We start from the raw sequence: 21,782 nt of genomic DNA, 5'->3' as shown, positions 1-21,782 counted from the left end.
GAACCATTTTATTCTGGCTGGAGATTAATCCACTGTCACACTTATCAGAGAACTGAGAAATATGTAATCTCTTTGTTCCTTCTAAAATGAGATTTTTGTACAAACGCAGCACTAGTCGCATACTCTTCACTACGTCTGCCTCTGAACCAGAAAGCAGGAGCAGCCACAGTGGGAGGGGGTGACCGAGGACCGAACGCTATCAATCAATCAGCAAAACACATGGACGAGAATCTCATTTTGCTATGTACTGGTTTCTCTCATGGCTGTCAGAAAAATGTCGGAAATGAGGAAAGTTATAGAAAGTTTATAAACGTGCCACTACAAGCGGAAAAAGTTCTCATATCTAAAACTAACAAACGTTGCTATAGAGAAAGATACTGAGAACTTCGCTTTAAGAAAGTCTTCTTAATTCTTCAAGTAATAAATCTGTCTCTAAATTAATGTTACACAATGAGAGTCGCCTTGCTCCGAGTTTTCTGTTGCTCAGTGGGCTGGGAGACTGGAGCATGACGTTTCATCACGGCCGAGGTAGTTAGTGGCCAACACAGCCCACGGATGGGAGAGGAAGGCATGATCATATCGACTGCGTTAATTTCTACGGAACCTGGCCAGCATATGTCTTCAGAGACTTACAAAAAACATGGCAAATCAATATCTGAATAGACGGGATTTCAACTCAACTCGCTCCCAAAAGTGAATCCAGTGTCATTGGACCACATTACCACGGTGTACCCCGAAAGACTTATTACAGTTACTTTGCACGTTTCGCAACCTGTTATCTCCTAATTTTGTGGATACACCTTTAGTGAACGTTATTTTCCAAATGTTGTTACCATTCTTGTTAGAGATAATAATATCTTTAACTCCTCAGTATCAAACATTTCCAGATTTTTCACATAGTATAATATTGCATTCTTCTTGATGTCGTTCTAAAATCTCATCAGGAAGTAGTTTGTGCATATTCTTGACACTAGGATCCCAAAATCATTATCTTGAGTCATTTTTTCATCACTTTGTCATGGAATTTTTTTTCACTCATGCCCGCATTAATTGTAGAATTCTCTCTAAAATCTTTGATTTCAATCTTTTTTGTAGCCATTAACTACATCTCTCATCTCCTATAGACATTCTCTATGTTACAGCCCTCATTTCGCATAGTGCAACTCAATTTCTCATTGACTTGCAGTTTTCAGTAGATAACTCTGTTTATCGGAACTGGGAATTGATATGGAATTTGCAATTTCCTTGAGACATATGACTGTCAACTTTATCTTTGACGGTGAGAAAACCTGAAGAAATGAATTGAAATTTGTGATACAGCCAGGATTCGAACCCACGTCTCGTGCTTACTTGGCAGATATGCTAACCATTACACCACCATACCAATGTAACTAACACACCTGCGTGGACTATCCTACTCCAAAGTGCGCTCTAACAGAAATTTCAATTAATGCCTTCAGCCCTTTTCCACTATCTTAAATCATCACTACTGCCGAGTCTCTCCAGCACTGGAACACGATCCCAGTTTGGCACGTGATGGGGAAACGCTGCCTGTACATCATCAGTATGTGATCTATTGATATGATTGAATTACAATTTCCTTGACACATATGAATCTCAACTTTACTTTTGACAATAGCAGAAGCTGAAGAAATGAAGTACATTTCGTGCCTAGGTCGGGATTTGAACTCGGGTCTCCTGCTTACTATGCAGATGTGTTAAGGATTAAATCATAGTAGCAATATAGCTAAGACTGTTGCATGAATTACACTACTTCATTGCTGTGCCTAACAAAAATTTAAATTCATGCCGTCAGCCCATTTTCCCCTTCTTATCGAAGATAAAGTTGAGAGTCATACGCGTCAGGCAAATTGTAATTCCATCATATCGATAGATCATCTACACCTGATTTAGTACATGGTTTCCCCATTTCGTACAAAGCTGGAGTGCTATTCCAATACCGGAGATTCTCTGCAATACTGACGATTCGAGTAGGGAAGAATAGGCTGAAGGCGCGAATTGAAGTCTGTGTTAGGGAAGGCACTGAAAGGGCATAGTCTGTGTACCTATGTTAGCCATACTGCTATAGTGATGAAATGGACAGCTCGTATGTCTAGCAAGAAAGATACCTAGGTTCAAGTCCCAGCAATGGCACAAATTTTAATTCATATCTTCAGCTTCTGTCATTATCGAAGAAGCTGGTCCCACACCGTCTTTTTTACTCACGTTTGGAATTTTCGTTTTATTAAGGGCTTAAATTTCCTAAGTGTTCATATTGGTATTTTGTTTGATGGCCTCTGCATCCACATGATCAGCAGTTTCAGTTACCGACAGAGGATCCAACATAACTCATAACTTTCAATGTCTTGCATCCACAAACGAAATAAATATAATTTTCTTCTCATTCGAACTAATTTTCCGATGTAGTCAAAATTTTATTCTGTGCGATTCCTTCAGTTTTTGATAATGTTTACTTTCATCAGAAGCTAACTGGCCAACAACTCCATGTACACGAGATGATCTGGCGCCATCCAGTGACGTGTACTGTGCCTTCATTTGGAATGTGTGACTTGAAAATAACTTCCAGATTATCTGGAATACGTTTTAGTAGAATGATCCTATTCTCTGTAACTATTTTTCATTTTTAATTTCACACTTTTGTATTCAGTATAGTATCTCTTGTACTGTTTCAGGATGGCTACTCCGTTTATAGCCAGAGCCAGATTGCTTGTGTTTCATCTGCACTGACTTTGGGATACCAGTTAATTTTTTTTTTTTAAAATCAGTAGGCCTAATCTTCAGATTTAGAAGCATTTTCCTTCTCTAAACCCATTTGTAGTTTCAAATGGTCCATCATGAAATACTAACCTCTGGTTGGGGTATCCTGACCCTAGTTAAAATTGAGATTTCTTTGTTTGTCAGTTAGTGAGAATAAATATTCTTATAATTGTTATCACCTCTGACAAACATACAATTTTATGTCTTCCCTCATGTTTTTCTAGTACATTGATGATAGCGTTGTTGTTTCAAATTTTGTGAATAATTCTAAAAGTGACTCAACTCATATTTTAAATGTTAAGAATACCTTGCCGTTTCCTGTTCTTTTTTACCGTATTCGTATGCCCGTTGCAGAAAGCGTTATTTAATTCCTTTGTCATCAAACAAGGAACCCGTTCATCCTAGCAATTTCCTGTGCTCGTTCGAGTGAAGTGTAGAAACATAACAGAAACTTTCTAAAATCCACGGTGTCCTATACGACTGTTATCGTAGCACTTGGACACCGGCATGTTGGCTGGATTGTTGCACCTCCCCATTATAAGCACGTCCTTCGTTTAACTTCCAATTCAGTTTCCACTAACTGTCTCCAACCGGCTAATCCCATTAAACTTTAGCTCGTCTTCCTCTTAATGTTTTCGAATGCCTTTGTTCAATTCTGCAAGCACTAACGCGTTTTCCTTAAGCCATATTACCCGTGTAAGTATGTGATTTCTTTATTTTCTAGAGCTTTCATTCCGTTTCTTATTTATCATCTGTTAAGTATTATTTTATCCTTAAGCCCGGTGGCATGAATTGAGATTATATGTAATGAATTTCTTTCAACCTTTGTCTCCGCGTTTATTTTACATTTTATTCCTTTCCACACTGTCACTGCAGATTCCGATGTGATTCGGGACACAAATATTGTGAGTACTTTATTTACTGTTTGAAACTATACAATGCATGTAGTTATTATTTACATTCGGAAAGTCATAATTTATTTCTATGTATCGACTTTCTTCGCAGTACACATTCAAGATGTATACTTCCTTATATTCTGGAATAACACAGTAACTACCTACCAGTACATTAAATCAAAAATTTCTACCTAATTGTAGGTTTCCTACTCTATTCGCACTTTGTTCTTCGTCTTAATTACTTATATGCACATGTAGTCCAATCAAACGTGGACACAGATTTCGAAGGCTCTGGGAAATGAAACTTTCAATCTATCTCATCTATAGGAAAAACTAAAACATACCTGTTCCGGGAGGTGAGAGATATTACTATTGTTGATACTTTGCAAACAGCAATGAAACAACTGGTGACAGGAACGAAAAGCAGGAAATTCATCTAACCCTACATTCGCCTCCACAGTGAGAAAAATAAGCAGTTTCAATCACTAGTTGCTGAAAAATCCACCACCTTTGTTTTTGCCACATTTGAACAAGTTCTTGACAGGAACATTTTGATTCGCACGAGCAAGCTATGACAGCCTATACGTGTAGTTTGCGCATCATCCACGATCTCGCTTCTGAGACAGTGGATTGTGAAGGACACACAGTACTGCGCGGGCAGCCCGAGAGCTTTTCACGTTGTCCACTAGAGTGGGCACTTTTTTATTATTGCAGCAGAGGAGTGTCCGGGCCGCCACGGTAGTGTGAGACCGCTTCCCTGTACGAGGGGCGTCGGAGGCAGGCCGCTAGGAGCCTGGAGCTGCAGGTGTCTGGGCAGCAAGGGTACTGGATGTGGTGGCGTAAGGTTGGTGATGACCAAACACTCCGTCACAGTCACGGACTAAAGTGGGTAATGTGACAGCGTTATGGATGGCCTGTTCCACACATGGGAATGTTAAGGTCGGGGTTGCTCCTCGATGCTATTCGACAACGGAGAGCTATATGCCAGAAACAAATTCAGTGTCTTTCATACTTCAGGTGCCTCAAATGCGACACCGCACTAGACGCACACTAAGGATTGTTAGCTACACATCTCTCAGGTGTCATTTTGCGGGAGGGAACGAATCCCTTTCCGCTGTGGATCTCGAACTAACCCTTCGGTGTGCCCAAACTCGAATGTGAACAGAAAAGGAACTATACACGGAGCTGACAAAAGTCGCGGAATAGCGATATGCGCATATGCAGGTGGCATTAGTATTACGGACACAAGGTATAAAAAGGCAGTGCATTGGCGGAGCTGTCATTTGTACCCATGTGATCCATGTGAAAAGTTTCAGGACGTCATTATGGCCACGTGACGGGAATTAACAGACTTTGAACGCGAAATGCTAGTTGGAGGTAGATAGTTGCAACATACCATTTTTGAAATCGGTGGACTGCTCAGTGTTCCTAGATACACAGTATCAAGAGTGCGCCACGACTACCATGCTTGAGATACTACCTCCCACCACAGACAACGCGATGGCCGACGGCCTGCACTTAACTACCAAAAACAGCAGCGTTTGCGTGGGGTTGTCAACGCTAACAGACAAGCAGCACTCCGTGAGATAACCACAGAAATATGTGCGAAACGTACGACTAACTTAACCATTAGGACAGGGCGGCGGAATGTGGCTTTAATTGGCTGTGGCAGGAGAAAACCGACGAGAGTGCCTCTCCTGGCCAGTTGGACCCTAGACTGCTGGTAAATTGGGGAATGTGAGACGAGTCGCGATTTCAGTTGGTAAGAGCTGATGGTAGGGTTCGAGTATAGCACAGACCCCGCAAAGCCATGGGCTCCAGTCGTCAAGGCATTGTGAAGCCTGGTGGTGGTTCTGCAATGGTGTCAACTGTGTTTACATACAATGGTCTGGGTCCTCTGTTCCAAATCATATACCGAAAATGGTTATGGTTATGTTCGGCTACCCGGAGACCATCTCCACCCACACATGGACTTCATTTGTGGATCGCAATGTGCCCCGTCACGGGGCTGCAATTGTTCGCGAATGGTTTGAAGAGCATTGAGGACAATTCGAGTGAATGATGTGGCCAGTCAGATCGCCCGTTTGAAACCTTTATCGGACATAATGGAGAGGTCAATTAGTTCAAAAAATTGTGCACTAGCAACACTTTCGCAATTATGAACGGCTACGGAGGCAGTTGGCTCAACATTTCTGCAGGGGACTTTAGACGACTTCTTCAGTTTCGCCAGCTTCGACATAGTCACGAATATGAACAGTGATGCAACGCTATCAAATGTTTTTTATTCCAGTCTTTGATCACAATATCAATTCCTTTGACGATGACCGATTTTAGACAGTAATGACCATCTTCAGATATTTTGTACAGTATGTCCTAATGTGATAAGGCCGTAGTGGCATTGTCAGAACATATAAATATACTCAGCACAAAATCGTCACATAGGTATAAAATAAAGTGTAGAATGGGACACATCGACCACACAGTCATTTTTGCAACTCACATTAGGACACGGTGCAGAACAGATGTGAAGACAGTCATTACTGGCTGAAACCGGTCATCGTCAAAGGAATTGATATTGTGATCGAAGACTGGAATAAAGAACGTTTGACTTATTTACTTCATGCTGCACTACGTCTGACGTAAGAAGATCCGACACTACACTGGAAGTTATCCCATCACTTTTGACACCTTGGTGCACTTTAAGATACGCCTACGAACAAGAACTCTATTTATGAATATAATGGTAGGAAGTGAAGGTATGTGCAGGTATGCCATATGGACATGATTACCCGTTTGATGAAGCGAGCAGGTGACTGCACCAGTGAGGCCCAAGCGAGCGGCCCTCGGCCGGCGGCGTCATCAGCTGCGCACGAGCGCCCGACCGGAGGCGGCAGCCGCGATGGCGAGGGCCGCCCCCAGCAGGGGGGCGGGGGGCGGCGGCCGGGGGGCTGACGCCGCCTGCCGCTGGATGGCCGCCGTGTTGTCCCCTGCAGGACACCACAGCCGTATCTCAGCGTCAGCCCACGCCTGCCGGGGCTGTCGCAGCCACAGCAGCACAGCCCCCGGCTGCTTCCAAGCACACCTGTATCTACATCCATAGTCTGCAAAATCATCTTGAGGTGCATGCTAGAGGCTACGTCCCATTGTTCCTGTTATTGGGGTTTCTTGTCGTTCCTTTCACGTATAGCGTGCGCAAAGATGGTTCTTTGAATGCCTCTGTGCATGTAGTTAATTATTCTAATCCTGTCCTCACGATTCCTATGTGAGACATATCTAAGGTGTAGTAGTATATTCCAAGAGTCATCATTTAAAGCAGATCCTTGTTTATTAACGAACTTACTCGGAATACATTATCTTCAAGAGTCTTCCAATTCAGCTTTTTCAGTATCTCTGTGACATTCTCCCAAAGATTAGAGGAGCCTGCGACTGTTCGTGTTCGCCTTCTCTGTATTCGTTCAATATGTCCTGTTAGCCCTACTTGGTACGGTAAGGATCCCACTCACTTGAGCACTGGTCACACGGATGATCTGTAAACATCTCCGTCGTAGAATGGTTGCACTTCACCAATATTCTACCAATGAACCGAAGTCTATGACGTGCTCTACCCACAGCTGAGCCTATGTAATCATTCCATTTCATGACCCTACAAAGCGTTACACCGAGTATTTGTATGAATTCAACGATTCCAACAGATACTCATTGATACTATAGTCATAGGATACGACGTTTTCTTCGTTTGGTGGAGGGCGCATTTTTACATTTCTGAATATTTAAAGAATGTGGCCTAACTTTCCACCACTTTGGAATCTTATCAACAATTGACTGAATATGTAACTTCTTTCAGGTAGTACATCATCATAGATAACTGTAAATCCCGCAAAAAGTCTCAGGTTACTATATATCTTGTCTGGAACGTCTTCAGTATGCAACAACAATAGCAGCACCCCTAACACACTTTCCTGGGGCACACCTGAAGTTACTCCTACATCTGACAATGACTCTCGATGCAAGATAACATGGTGCGTCCTCCCTAGCAAAAGTCCTGAGTCCAGTCACAAATATTACTTCATACCCCGACGATCGAACTTTTGTCAATAAGCGTAGGTGTGTTACTGACTGAAATCCTTTTCGGAAATCAAGAAATATCGCATTTACCTGACTTCCTTGATCCAAAGCATTCAGTACGTCATGTGAGAAACGTGCGAGTTGGGTTTTACGAGATCGATGCTTTCGGAATCTATGCAGGTTGCCATGGAGATGGTTATTCTGTTCAAGATACGTCATTATGTTCGAGCTCAGAATATGTTCTAAGCTTCCACAACGGATCTATGTCAGAGATATTGGACGGTAGTTTCTTGGATCATTTCTACTACCCTTCTTGTAGACGCATGTGACATGTCCGTTTTTCCTATAACTAAGAACGGTTTATAGTTCGAGGGATGCACGGCAGATTATAGAAGAGGGGCTAAATCAGCCGCAAATCCGGCATAGAATGTGATTTGGAACTCCATCTGATCCTGGAGCTTTTCCCAGGTTTAACGATTTCATCAGTCTCTCAATAAACGGTCTTTTACAAATTCGGGGTCATTGTTATAGGTATTGTAGATAAAGCTAAAATACATATATTCAGATTTGGATCTAATGACCGTAAATGAGTACTCAACAAATGCAGCTCCTAGGCACTGTTCAAATTGTAAAATTTAATCAGACTGTCACAAGTGCACTTTTGGACAATTAGACAGGTAGCTAAGGTACCTATTAACCAGTAGCACCTCAGGTTACCCAGGGGTTTCGTGCATCAACTACTCCATGTTGCATTCTAGCAACAACTGTAAATGAATGCACATTCCTTTGCGTTCGGGCGCTAAATTTCACTTGTGCTACTTCATATAACGAGTAATGATTTGACAACCAGTATCAAAAGGTGAACAGTGTAAGCTCTAGAGCACTGCGTCAGTGTGGCTAAGCTAAGTGAGAATTAGTGGTCCCCGTCGCTCGCTGTTGCCCCAGTCCGCCCTCACTCGCCTTCACGCGGGCCACTACTGGAGGTCCGTGTCCCCGTGGAAGCGGGCTGCCTGCCACGTCATAAAGCGGGCTGCCTGCCACGTCATAAAGCGGGCTGCCTGCCACGTCATAAAGCGCAGGGAGCGCCGCGCGCCCGCCACAGTGCTGGGCCGACGTGGTTCCGCGAGCCGCGCGGGCGGCCGCAGGCTCACTGACCACCATACAGACCTATATCTCTGACGTCGATCTGTTGTAGAATTTTAGAACATGTTTCTTGCTCGAATATCATGTCGTTTTTGGAAACCCAGAATCTACTCTGTAGGAATCAGCATGGATTCCGGAAACAGCGATCGTGTGAGACCAAACTCGCTTTATTTGTTCATGAGACCCAGAAAATATTAGATACAGTCTCCTGGGTAGATGCTATTTTCCTTGACTTCCTGATAAACAAAGTAAGAGCCTACGGAATATCAGACCAGCTGTGTGGCTCGATTCAACAGTTTTTAGCAAACAGAATACAGCATGTTCTTATCAATCGAGAGGTGTCTACAGACGTTAAAGTAACCTCTGGCGTGCCGCAGAGGAGTGGTATGGCACCATTGCTTTTCACAATATATATAAATGACCTAGTAGATAGTGTCGGAAGTTCCCTGCGGCTTTTCACGGATGATGCTGTAGTATACAGAGAAGTTGCAGCATTAGAAAATTGTAGCGAAATGCAGTAAGATCTGCAGCGGATAGGCACTTGGTGCATGGAGTGGCAACTGACCCTTAACATAGACAAATGTAATGTATTGCGAATACATAGAAATAAGGCTCCTTTATTGTATGATTATATGATATCTGGGAGTATGTGTGCGGAACGATTTGAAGTGGAATGATAATATAAAATTAATTGTTGGTAAGGCGGGTACCAGGTTGAGATTCATTGGGAGAGTACTTAGAAAATGTAGTCCATCAAGAAAGGAGGTGGCTTACAAAACACTCGTTCGACCTATACTTGAGTATTGCTCATCAGTGTGGGATCCGTACCGGATCGGGTTGACGGAGAAGATAGAGAAGATTCAAAGAAGAGCGGTGCGTTTCGTCACAGGGTTATTTGGTAACCGTGATAGCGTTACGGAGATGTTTAGCAAACTCAAGTGGCAGACTCTGCAAGAGAGGCGCTCTGCATCGCGGTGTAGCTTGCTCGCCAAGTTTCGAGAGGGTGCGTTTCTGGATGAGGTATCGAGTATATTGCTTCCGGCGATTGCATTGTCGCTGGTTGACATTTCCCATTTCCTGGAGCGTCGCAACAATATGAGACAACTGCCGATATTGTCGAAAATTCAACCTGGCTGAATGCCCGTAAGTACTTTGAACATAGTTTACGCCAGGAGAAGCTCAGGTCTCACATTATTTACCTCTACGGGGAGGAAATGTATCGGTGTTTACGTAAGTTGGATAAACTTCGTAGCTGTCGTGTCAGACTGCAATGTGCCTTGTCGTTCTTATTGAGGTGTCGTGCTGAGAATCGTGTCCCAACTTTTGCTAAAATTGTACATCATATTAATTCTCCCGCCGCCAGTCGCATTAAACAACGTGCTGGCTTGGCGCTTGTCCGTGAAAGGATTCGTTTTACTCGTCGACGGTTGGACTCTGTTTCCAAAGAATTGTTTCGTTTCCATTTATTGATGGCTAGTAAACTGTCTGAATTTACATGGGATTGGTTGGACGGTGCCTCATGGACTCAGGCTGATTGTGAATATCGTTCTGTCACTGCTCGGCATCTGGCTAAGTTTGAACGTTTCCGTGGCTCGGAGGCTGATCCTATCTCCCGACGTTCTGTGATAAATCTCACAGAGAAACCTCTTGACGACGCAGCGTTATCCGTGCTAGGGAAGGGTTTAAATTTTGCACCAACACCGAAGAGTTTGCCGGTAGTGGATTTTATCAGTTCGATTGAACAGGCAGTTTACAAACTACCTCCTGTTGATGCAGAGGATGTCAGGAGGGAGACATGTCGTGTTTTGACTTGGGCTCGTCCACCCAACAGCAATGTGACATCAGCGGAGAGGGCTGCTTTACGCTCTCTCAGAGCTGATCCGGACATTGTCATTTTACCTGCGGACAAGGGCAATGCCACCGTTGTTTTGAACAAACATGACTATGTACAAAAGATGAATTGTTCATTATCTGACTCAGCGTATCGCAGGATCGATGCTGACCCCACGAAAAGCGTTGAGAGGAAGACCAACAACCTCCTGAAGAAAATTGGTTTGCCACAGGACACTATCAAGAGTCTTAACACCTATAGTGCTGTTCCCCCCAGGTTATATGGCCTTCCGAAACTGCATAAGGAGGGGGTCCCTCTCCGCCCCATAGTCAGCAATATCGGTGCTGCAACATATCGTGTGGCTAAGCACCTTGCTTCAATGTTAAGCCCACAAGTTGGACGTTGTGAACATCATATTAAGAACTCAGCTGACTTCTTACGGCGTTTGGAGGGAATGCAGTTGAATGACTCTGATATGTTAGTAAGTTTTGATGTGGTCTCGCTCTTTACTCGTGTTCCTTTGTCTGATTCGTTGCGGTTAATTGAAGTGAAGTTTGGATTGGAACTAACTAATTTGTTTCGACATGTGTTGACGTCCACGTATTTCTTATTCAATGACCAGTATTACGAGCAGACAGACGGAGTTGCGATGGGTAGCCCGTTATCTCCTGTGATTGCAAATCTGTTCATGGAAGACTTCGACGAGCGTGCATTGGAGTCGGCGCCATTGAAACCTGCCGGTTTTTTCAGATACGTTGACGATACTTTTGTTGTTTGGCCGCATGGCAGGGAGAATTTGAATGCCTTTTTAGAACATCTAAACTCGATCCACCCCAACATTCGTTTTACCATGGAGGTGGAAGAGGATGGTTGCCTTCCCTTTCTTGACGTTTTGGTTAGGAGGAAGGTGGATGGATCGTTGGGACATGCAGTTTATAGGCCCAACGTGAAGAGGTACTTCGTACCCTGGTACACAGGACACATGTCATCTCCGACGTTGAGACTTTGCCTGCTGAGCTGGCCCATCTTGAGGCTACTCGTACCTTCCGCCACAATGGGTATAGTGAAAGACAGAATGAACGGGCGTTGCGATATCAACCAACTGTGCGCCAGGTGACTGATGATAATTCTCAGTTGACTCCTAAATGTATTGCCTTTTTGCCCTACATAGGAAGCACTTCAAACAAGATAGGTCGTATTTTACGGAAATACAATGTGAAATGTGTTTTCCGACCTCCATCTAAGATTAAAGCGCTTTTGGGGTCTGTTAAGGATGATCTTGGTTTACGTAAGGCAGGTGTTTATCGCATTCCTTGTAGCTGTGGCATGGCATACATTGGTCAGACCATCAGGACCGTGGAGGACCGGTGTATTGAACATAAACGGCACACGCGACTACAGCAGCCTAGCAAATCTGCTATTGCCGAACATTGTTTGGACACTGGTCACCCAATGTGGTATAATAATACCGAGATATTAGCATGCACGTCCGGCTATTGGGATAGTGTGATTAAGGAGTCTGTTGAAATTAAATTGGCTAGCAACCTTGTGAATAGGGATGGAGGCTTTTGTTTAAACTCGGCCTGGAATCCTGCTCTTTCACTTGTTAAAAAACATAGGGACAGAGTTAACGTTTCCTCAACTACCAGTCCATAGTTTCTTACTATCGATAGCTCTGACTTCGTTCATCTTTGGTGGCTTTTGTTTAGGTGTGTGTTATCTTTTCTGTTAGACTCGCAGAACCGAGCTCTCGTGTTGTCTACACTTCGTCTGGTCGTTGCAGTTAAGCCTTGAAAATGGCGGAGTGTGCATCCGCCGAAATATCGGCAGTTGTCGAAAATTCAACGTGGCTGAATGCCCTTAAGTACTTTGAAGATGCTGATTGATGTCCCCCAGACGGTTAAAGAACGATGACTTGAAAATTTTTATAATTTGCATCTGGACAAACAGCTATTTAGGGTGGTCAAGATAAACGGGACACCCTGTATAGTATGGGAGTATATGCGGCGTGATTACAGAAAAGATGTCAACATAGAAAAGTGTTCCTCCACAAATGACGACACGACTATTAGTAATTAGAACAATCCGTATTAAAGGAAATCAATGTCATGTGGTCTGTAGCAAACGGACAGGTATAAATCGAAGTTAATCAGCATTTAATGTTAAGGGTATGAACGGTGAAACAAGTGAAATAACAGGTAACGGTTGATCTCAACAAAGGATGTATTGTGAACACCACCTGTACAGGAAAATTTAAAAAGATACACTATGATTCCGAGAAAGAGATCTTTGAATCCTAGTAGAAGCAGTGGAAGTACTAGACAGAGATGCGTTCAGTCAAAACGCAAACTGTTCAGCAGGACAGCCAGAAAAAAATTTGAGTAGATCTGCCACAAGAAGAGGTTCCCAATGTACTAGGAATTCTGGATGACGGATATCATTAAACTACCGCCCTTTGGTTAGATCTTTTTCTTTTTCACATCAGTTAATACTGTGTTAAAACTGTTCAAAAAACCGGTTTCGGAAATAACCGATTTTCGGTTTTTTGTTTCTGTTCTTTCGTGTAATAAACGTAGAAACAGAAAAAAGAATGAAACGTTTTTACTCTGAGTTTCAAGATACGCAGCATCAAACTATTAAGTTAAATATGCAAATAAAAGAAAATTTAGTCCGTCCAGAGTTCGCTGCTTTTCTCTAAAACTGATAAGAATTTGAATACTGTGGTGTCACCGCCAGACACCACACTTGCTAGGTGGTAGCCTTTAAATCGGCCGAGGTCCGGTAGTATACGTCGGACACACGTGTCACCATTGTCAATGATTGTGGACCGAGCGCCGCCACACGGCAGGTCTAAAGAGACTTCCTACCACTCGCCCCAGTTGTACAGCCGACTTTGCTAGCGATGGTTCACTGACGAAATACGCTCTCATTTTCCGAGACGATAGTTAGCATAACCTTCAGCTACGTTATTTACTACGACCTTGCAAAGCGCCATTATCAGTTGTTATTGATATTGAATCATGTACCGTTAAGACCGACGTTAGTCATTAATGGATTAAAGTTAAGTATTCCACCAGCTACGTCCGTTTTTCTCAATTCTAATTCCGTTGTCATGTTCCAGACCTCACGCCAGACTGCGTGAGATAAAACGCGTTCATTTCGGCCTCCTTTAGTAATACGGTGTTGGCTCTCCTGCCAACCACAACATTGGCGACGAGAGTAAAAGTGTTCTTATCTAAATTGCCCTGATTTACTTGTGTAATGCCTTCGCCACAATCTCCAGAAATACTGTCCGAATTTTATCGCTTACGGAATCAGCAGACGCAGGCCTTACTGGATGCCCTTGGACAGCTTGTCCAGGGTCAACGTGCGCTGCAAAACGATGCGGCAGCAGCCGCTCCACCGCTAACGCAGCCACAATACGCTGTTGCACCAACTTTTCGTCCTTTTGATGCTGCACTGGAAAGCTGGACGGACTGGTCACGCCAATTTGGATTCCATCTCGCCGTCGTTATCGTCGGTCGGCGTGAATACGTACCGTGTGATAGTCGAATTATTTCCCCGCCGCGACGTAGCAACTCTGTCTTACGAAGAAATATTGTCTGCATTAGATGCATATTTCAAAGAATCAGTCAATGTAGTTTGCGAAAAGGTATACCTTCTTTCTTACAAAAGGTACGGCAGGTCAGAGTAATGGGGAGTGAATTGCAACCTTGCAAGGCCTTACTAGAGATTGTGCTTTTGAGTGTCAATGTGGACTCCCTTATTCTGATACTACGGTGCATGATGCAATTGCACAGAACGTTTCTGTGTTCGTATAAGGGAACAGATTTTGAAACTAGTCAATCCCTCCCTTAAACAAGTGATGGGCATATTGGATCGGCCGGACACACTTGACTTTGCTCAGGAATCATTTTAAACTTCGTTAGCAGTGTGTCAGGTTCACCGGCCCACCGGGCGAGCTGCACGGAGCAGTAAACAGCCTTCGCGCCCGGTCGCGCCGCTGCCGCCAGGCTCTCAGCCACGTGTGTCGCGCCGGCAAGCAAATGCAGTGATCAAATCATGCCCGCGGTGTGCTACTAAACATTCGCGTGAGAACTGCCCGTCACGCCAGGCTATTTGCTTTTATTGTAATAAAAAATTACATGTTCAGAGTGTTTGCCAGAAAAAGCTCAGATCGAAAGCTCAAAACCGTTCCAGGCTCTTTGCTTCGCGCCGGAATCGGAATCGAACCAAGGATACTCAGACTCGCTAAACTTCGCCCATGGAAATTCATGTAGTTCATTCCACTCCGCCCAGTGCCACTATCTCCAACAGTGACTGTGTTCGTCCCAAAAATAGTGTGCGTCGACATCGCCGAAACTCCCGTCTTGTCGCAAGTGATTATGTACCAGTGTCAGTTCACGTTGCACTAGACAGTCGCTCTTGTGGTCAACAGGACAATAAACTTTTTGTGCACTTGGACATTAACGGTAATCGATACCATTCCAGCTCGAAACGGAGCTGCAGTTTCACTTATCAATTAAGACATTTACAGACTGCTGGGCACACCGACGTTGCGTGCCGCAAATGTTAAGTTAAATAGTTATTCCGGTCAGGATATCCCTGTGTTAGGACAGTGCAGCCTTCTTGCAACATACAAAGGAGAAACAAAACATGTGTCATTTTACGTCCTTCGTTCTTCTTCTGCAGTTAACTTGTTTGGTTTCGATTTATTTCAGTTGTTTAACTTGTCTATAGTAAATCTGGGCCTCTCAGTGAACCAGACTGTGCCTTCAGACAGTGTTTCTCGTCTATGTGAAGAATTTGCAGAGATTTTTGCACCTGGCCTCGGTTGCGCTAAGAACTATAGAGCACATTTGGAACTGAAAGTAAACGCGCAACCGAAATTTTTCAGAGCGCGCAAAGCTCCCTACGCATTGCGTGATGAGGTCGCAACAACATTACATGATTTGGAATCACGGGGTGTAATTGAACGTGTGCAGACTTCTCTCTGGGCATCAGCCTTACTAATTTTGCCAAAACCTTCCAGAAAATTGAGACTTTGTGTGGACTTCAAGGCAACAGTGAATCCACAACTAGTGATTGCAACTTTTCTTTTAGCCCGCCCGGAAGATCTTTTTGACAAACTGTGCCCGGGTAAATATTTTTCGAAGTTGGACCTCGCAGATGCGTACTTGCAAATACCCGTGGACGAAGAATCCCAGCGCTTGTTCGTGGTTATCACGCATCTTGGGTTGTATCAATTCAAACGACTGCCATTCGGGTGTGCAGCCGCCCCTGCATTGTTTCAGCAATATCTACAAACTGTTTGTGCGTCGGTCCCTACTGTAGCAAATTATCTGGACGATATTATGATCTCCGGAAAGACGGAAGAAGAACATTTGGCCAATCTCCGAACATTATTTCAGGTCTTGCGACAAAATGGTCTTCGCTTGCTGAAGGACAAATGTGTGTTTCATGCTCGGGACTTGCCATACTTGGGACATGTACTCAATGCCCAAGGCATACATCCCAGACCCACGCACCTTCGTGCCATACAAGACTTGCCGTCGCCGAAGAATTTGAAGCAGCTACAGAGTGCGCAGGGAAAAATAAATTACTACCACCGCTATATGCCGCATGCCTCTTCCACTTCAGCTCCGCTTCATCGCTTAGGCCGTAAAGGTGTTCCGTTCGTCTGGACGACGGAATGCGAACGCGCCTTTCGCCAGTTGAAATCGGCGTTGCTTTCCAATACCTGCCTTACGCCATTCGATCCCCAGAAGCCCCTCTTGGTGGTGGTGGATGCATCGGATTTCGGAATCGGTGCTGTGCTTGCGCACAAAGATGAATCAGACGATCGCCCTATTGCCTTTGCGTCGTAATTGCTCTGGTCTGCGCAAAGAAATTATTCACAGATCGAGAAAGAAGCATTGGCTCTCGTATATGGTGTTACAAAGTTTCACGAGTTCTCGTATGGTCGTCACTTTACCATAATCACAGACCACAAGCCTTTGACATCGCTATTTTATCCGACCAAGCCTGTACCTCCAAGTACAGGGCAGAAATTCATTCGCTGGTCTATTTTCCTCTTGCAGTACCGCTACGATATCTTGTATCGGTCCACTGCTAAGCACGGAAACGCCGATGCGTTGTCCCGCTTGCCTGTTGCTGAGGATAGGGCATTCGATTCCTCCGAACTTGCTTGCATGTTCATTGATGCGGAAACCGAATAAGTGGTCGAATCGTTTCCGATTGATTTTCATCGTGTAGCTACAGCCACAGCTGCCGACCCTGTCCTTGCTCCCGTTCTGCGTTTTGTTGCTACGCAATGGCCCTTGTCAAAGTCACGGATCGGGGACCCGTTGATTCGCCGATTTTTTTCTCACAAGGAGAGACTTTTTGTACGACGTGGTGTTTTGCTGTTGCGTTCTGATAATGATCAGTCCAGAGTCGTGGTACCACGTTCGTTACAGTCCTCTGTCTTACAGCTTCTCCACAAGGACATTGGGGTATAGTGAGAACGAAACAACTTGCTCGTCAGCACTGTACTTGGTTCGGAATCGATGCCGCGAATATGAATATGTGCCTTCTTGCATGGTGTGTGCCGAACAACAATCAGCACCACCATGGCCAAAAGCCACTTCCCCTTGGCAACGCTTACACATCGATTGTGCTGGTCCATTCTGGAATGGTCTATGGTTGGTTGTGGTACATTCATTCAGTAATTTTCCTATTGTTGTCCGGATGTCTTCCACGACGTCATCTGCCACCATCCAAGCGTTATCTGCTATCTTTTGCATTGAAGGTCTTCCACAGACTATTGTTTCCGACAATGGCCCACAATTCATGTCCGCATAATTTGTCATTCTGCAAGGCCAATGGTATTCAACATCTGACGTCCGCGACTTTTCGCCACTGTCAAACGGTGACGCTGAGCGATTGGTCAGGACTTTCAAGTCACAGATGTTGAAGTTGAAAGAGTCGCATTCTCGGGAGGACGTGTTATTGCTCTTTTTGCCCTCGTATCACTCTCAGCCCAGAGATTGTCGCTCGCCGGCTGAGTTGCTCCACGGTCGTCATCATCGAACCTTGATGTCTTTGCTACATCCGCCGCATCAGGTTCCTGTGCAACGACAGACACTTGCTTCTGCTCGAGGCGACGTTGTCTACTATCGTCACTATCGAGGTTCACGGCGTTGGCTCGAAGGGCGCATTCTTCGCTGCCTCGGACGCGCTATGTATCTGGTTTTGGGGGCCTCTGGTGAGGCGTGTCGGCATCTCAATCAGCTGCGCCTCTGTCGTCGCACGAGATCTGCCGCTCGCCGTCTGTTTTCAGCGACGGTGCCGTCCGGTCTGCGCCCAATGGCGCCGCGCCGCCGCCGCCGCTGCCTGTTCTCCCGCCGGCGACGCCCGCAGTGGACGCGTCGCTGCAACCGCCGGGCGCCTCCCTAGGTCACGCGACGCCGATCGCTTCCGGTGACCAGTTGTCCTCTGACATGGAACTCTTGCCCGCTCCGGACCATATGTCGTCTTCGCCCGTCGGGTGCCCCGGCCCGATGGAGGTCGACCCTTCGGCCCCTCCTGTCTCTCTACGGGCGCATACACCGCATGTTGGCGTGCACACTGGAGCAGGTTTTCACGCGTTTCCTAGCTCCCCGCGGTCCGAATGGCAGGGTGCGGGTGGCACAGCCTCGCCTGATGTTAGGCACCCCACCTCGTCGCATACCTCATCATGGGGTCCTCCCCACGGCGGGCGGAAGCCTTATGCCACAACCGTACGCCGATTTGCGGGAGAGGAATGTGGTGTCACCGCCAGACACCACACTTGCTAGGTGGTAGCCTTTAAATCGGCCGCGGTCCGGTAGTATACGTCGGACCCACGTGTCGCCATTATCCATGATTGCAGACCGAGCGCCGCCACACGGCAGGTCTAGAGAGACTTCCTAGCACTCGCCCAAGTTTTACAGCCGACTTTGCTAGTGATGGTTCACTGACGAAATACGCTCTCATTTGCCGAGACGATAGTTAGCATAGCCTTCAGCTACGTTATTTACTACGACCTAGCAAGGCGCCATTATCAGTTATTATTGATATTGAATCATGTACCGTCAAGACCGACGTTCGTCATTAATGAATTAAAGTTAAGTATTTCACCAGCTACGTCCGTTTTTCTCAATTCTAATTCCCTTGTCATGTTCCAGACCTCCCGTCAGCCTGCGTGAGCTAAAACGCGTGCATTTCCGCCTCCTTGAGTAATACGGTGTTGGTTCTCTCGCCAACCACAACAAATACAACAAAAAAACACCAGTTTACTGCCATTGATTATAGTTGTTTGAAACTCTGCTCAAAAATCACGTAACTGGGAATCATACCACTATTTGGTCAATACAAACAGTCAGAGCTAAAGGGTATAAACGACGTTGAAGAACTCTGTTCTTCGTGTTAATTTGTCTGCTGTGAAGGCTACAAGCAGGTAAAGGCATATTATGGAGACACAGGCACCAGACTAACTGCTTTGAATTTTTATTGTATAGTATTAGTGAATTGTTGTTATCATAATTTCTTTCTTTTTTTTATTTCATAGAAGTGACAGACAAACCTGTAATCTTTAAAAGCGAATAAACCATCCATGTCACTGCTACGTCACTTTGTAAAAATAGTTGCACTGCTGGTGTTGATGCCATTCTACAACACAACGGATGTCCGGCGACGACAGCAAGAAACTAACGTAAACTTGCACACCGCAGGTACACGCATATCCTGAGCCACGACACAGGGCGAGATGGGAATTATCGTCTCAGCAATGTCCCGCCAATTCCTACGCCATGTGTTTGTTGCTCGTTTGTGTCATAATTGTTATTAAACCAGCAGTGATCGCACTTTTGCATAATAATGCAGTATTCCAAACCAACAGAAATTATACAAACATGAGTTGCTGCTTGTTAAAAAAAAAGGTGTATTTAAAAACGAAGAATTTTAGCACTGCTGCTGTGACTAATTGATATTTCGGTCCTTTTATTCGGTTATTAGTAAAAAATATGAACATGTGTTATAATCGAGACCAAACGAATACTGAATAGTACCAGTTATTTGGAACTAAAAAGCGTTATCGGTTTTAACCAGTCGATTTTTCCCAACGCTCTTAGGAATCAGAGAAAAGCAATGAACTGAGAGAGAAAGGGAGTGATACACAACGTCAGGAGAACGAACAGAGATACAATTAGTAATTCATCAGGTTCCATGCACAGGTAAGTGTAATAATAATTATTAGGAACTAAAATAGTCAATTTTGATAAAGAGCACAGTCCCTAATCACTGGTTGAAAAGATATGCCAATGAAGTAGGTGCTACACAGGGTGTCACCCCTACTTTTGAACAGTTATAATTTCTTTATTTATGAACCTATTTCTTTAGAACTGCTTTTATTAGATACAGCACCCCCTGAGGTTGAGTTGCCGCCTGTGTTGATTGTGGAAGAACGGGAAAAAGTAGCATCTCGTTGTGAGGTCTGGGGATCAGCGGCGCGAGTACAAGTGTGGTGTAGGGCTGAACCAGGAAGTTGAAAGCTGCCAATCCAAATTACTAGGAACACGGAGCGTCGCCAATGCAAGTAGATCAGAAAGATCATCAACTTCGATAACACCAAAGGATGTTGACAGATTCGTGAAATGTTCACGAGGAGCCCTACAAAACCACTGCGTCAAGGATCTCGTCTTAGTGATCTTCCACGTTACACAGTTGCAACGATTCTTAATAAAGAGCTCACTTTTACATCGTTGAAACCACATTGACAACGGGGTTAGAAGAATGGAGTTTGGAGAAATTTTATTGGGTTGGAATGATGATTGATCTGAACTTTTTGAGGAGGTTCTGTGGACTGATGAAGCAGGTTTCTATATTGGAGGATTTGTAAGCAGATGTAAATGGCATTACTGGGCAGCCGAACAACGACCACACGAATGCGTTGGAAAAGCACTGGGGCGTCCAGTTTCATAATGCAACGACGCACAGCTGCACTTCATGCAGCACGGAGCACCTGCACATTTTGCAAATGATGTCCGCGGATGGCCGTACGATCATTTCCCAGGTCGTAACATTGTCAAATATGGCGCACACGAATGGCCTGCCTGCAGCACTGATTGAACTGCTTGAGGTAATTTTTTTTTCTAGGCCTGGGCTAAGGAGGTGGTTTTCAAGTGAAAGTCACGGAACTTGGATGGATTGGAAGCAGTAATACGACATGTTTGTTGTATATAGAATGAAGCGGTGAATGAAAATTTGTATCAAGGCCGGGAATCTAACCTGGGTCTTGTGTTTACTGGAGAGGGGCGCTAGCCAATAAGCTACCTCAGCACAGCGGTTCGCACAACTGCACTGATTTACCTAGCACACCTCGTTTCTCAATCCAGGTTCTCATTGATGCCGCAGTCTACCTTCCCCTTACACACGAAAAGGGTTGTTGAGGCTCTTCATGTTCTGAGGTGCTACTGCAGAACATGGTGAGCCTCGGCAATTCTGTTCGCCTGTAAGGGGGAATTTGAAGTAAACTGAGGCGGCAGTGAACATTTGGATAGTTTGGATAGAGGAGCGAGACATTCCAAGGTAATCAGTGCAGTTGCGCAAAGTGCTGTGCGGAGGTGACTTAGTGGCTAGCGCCCCTGCCTAGTAAACAGAAGACGAAGGTTTCATTCCCGGTCTCGCTACAAATTTTCATTTTCCGATTCAGTCAATATGCAAAAATCATTTTTGTATGAGACCAGTAATGTCCCTGGCATTGTGTCTTATCATTTGTATATATATGCGATGTCCTACCCAATGTTGCACCTACAGGTAACATGGTGCAGGCAGCAGTATCGCACGTATCAGTTAATTTGAAAAAAAAAGAATAAATAAAAATAAAAGAGTCGCGTACAGAAGGCTAGAGCTTATGCGGAGGTTTAAAATGACGGTACACCCAACTTCAAGGAGTCCTGTTTCTAACAAAAGAAGTTTTGAGAAAATTGGTTCAAAATACAGAAATTGTTTAAAATTAGGGAGTGAGTTATGTGACACGGTGTACTTTAAGTCCAGCAGTTCCGAGAAGT

The 21,782-nt window shown here is 44.7% G+C and overlaps 1 protein-coding gene across 1 annotated transcript in view; it reads right to left on the bottom strand.

Annotated features, from left to right (window-relative positions):
* Nucleotides 1-6,533: 6,533 nt before the first annotated feature.
* The window catches only part of LOC126272749 (lachesin-like), a 398,134-nt gene continuing 382,885 nt past the window's right edge, over nt 6,534-21,782 (bottom strand). The window contains exon 9 of the mRNA XM_049975849.1: nt 6,534-6,661. Coding sequence (XP_049831806.1) covers nt 6,534-6,661 — 128 coding nt within the window. The remainder of the gene's footprint in view (nt 6,662-21,782) is intronic.

The sequence above is a fragment of the Schistocerca gregaria genome, chromosome 5, assembly GCF_023897955.1.
Source record: "Schistocerca gregaria isolate iqSchGreg1 chromosome 5, iqSchGreg1.2, whole genome shotgun sequence".
Taxonomy (NCBI): domain Eukaryota; kingdom Metazoa; phylum Arthropoda; class Insecta; order Orthoptera; family Acrididae; genus Schistocerca; species Schistocerca gregaria.
This window is presented reverse-complemented; position numbering and strand designations above follow the sequence as displayed.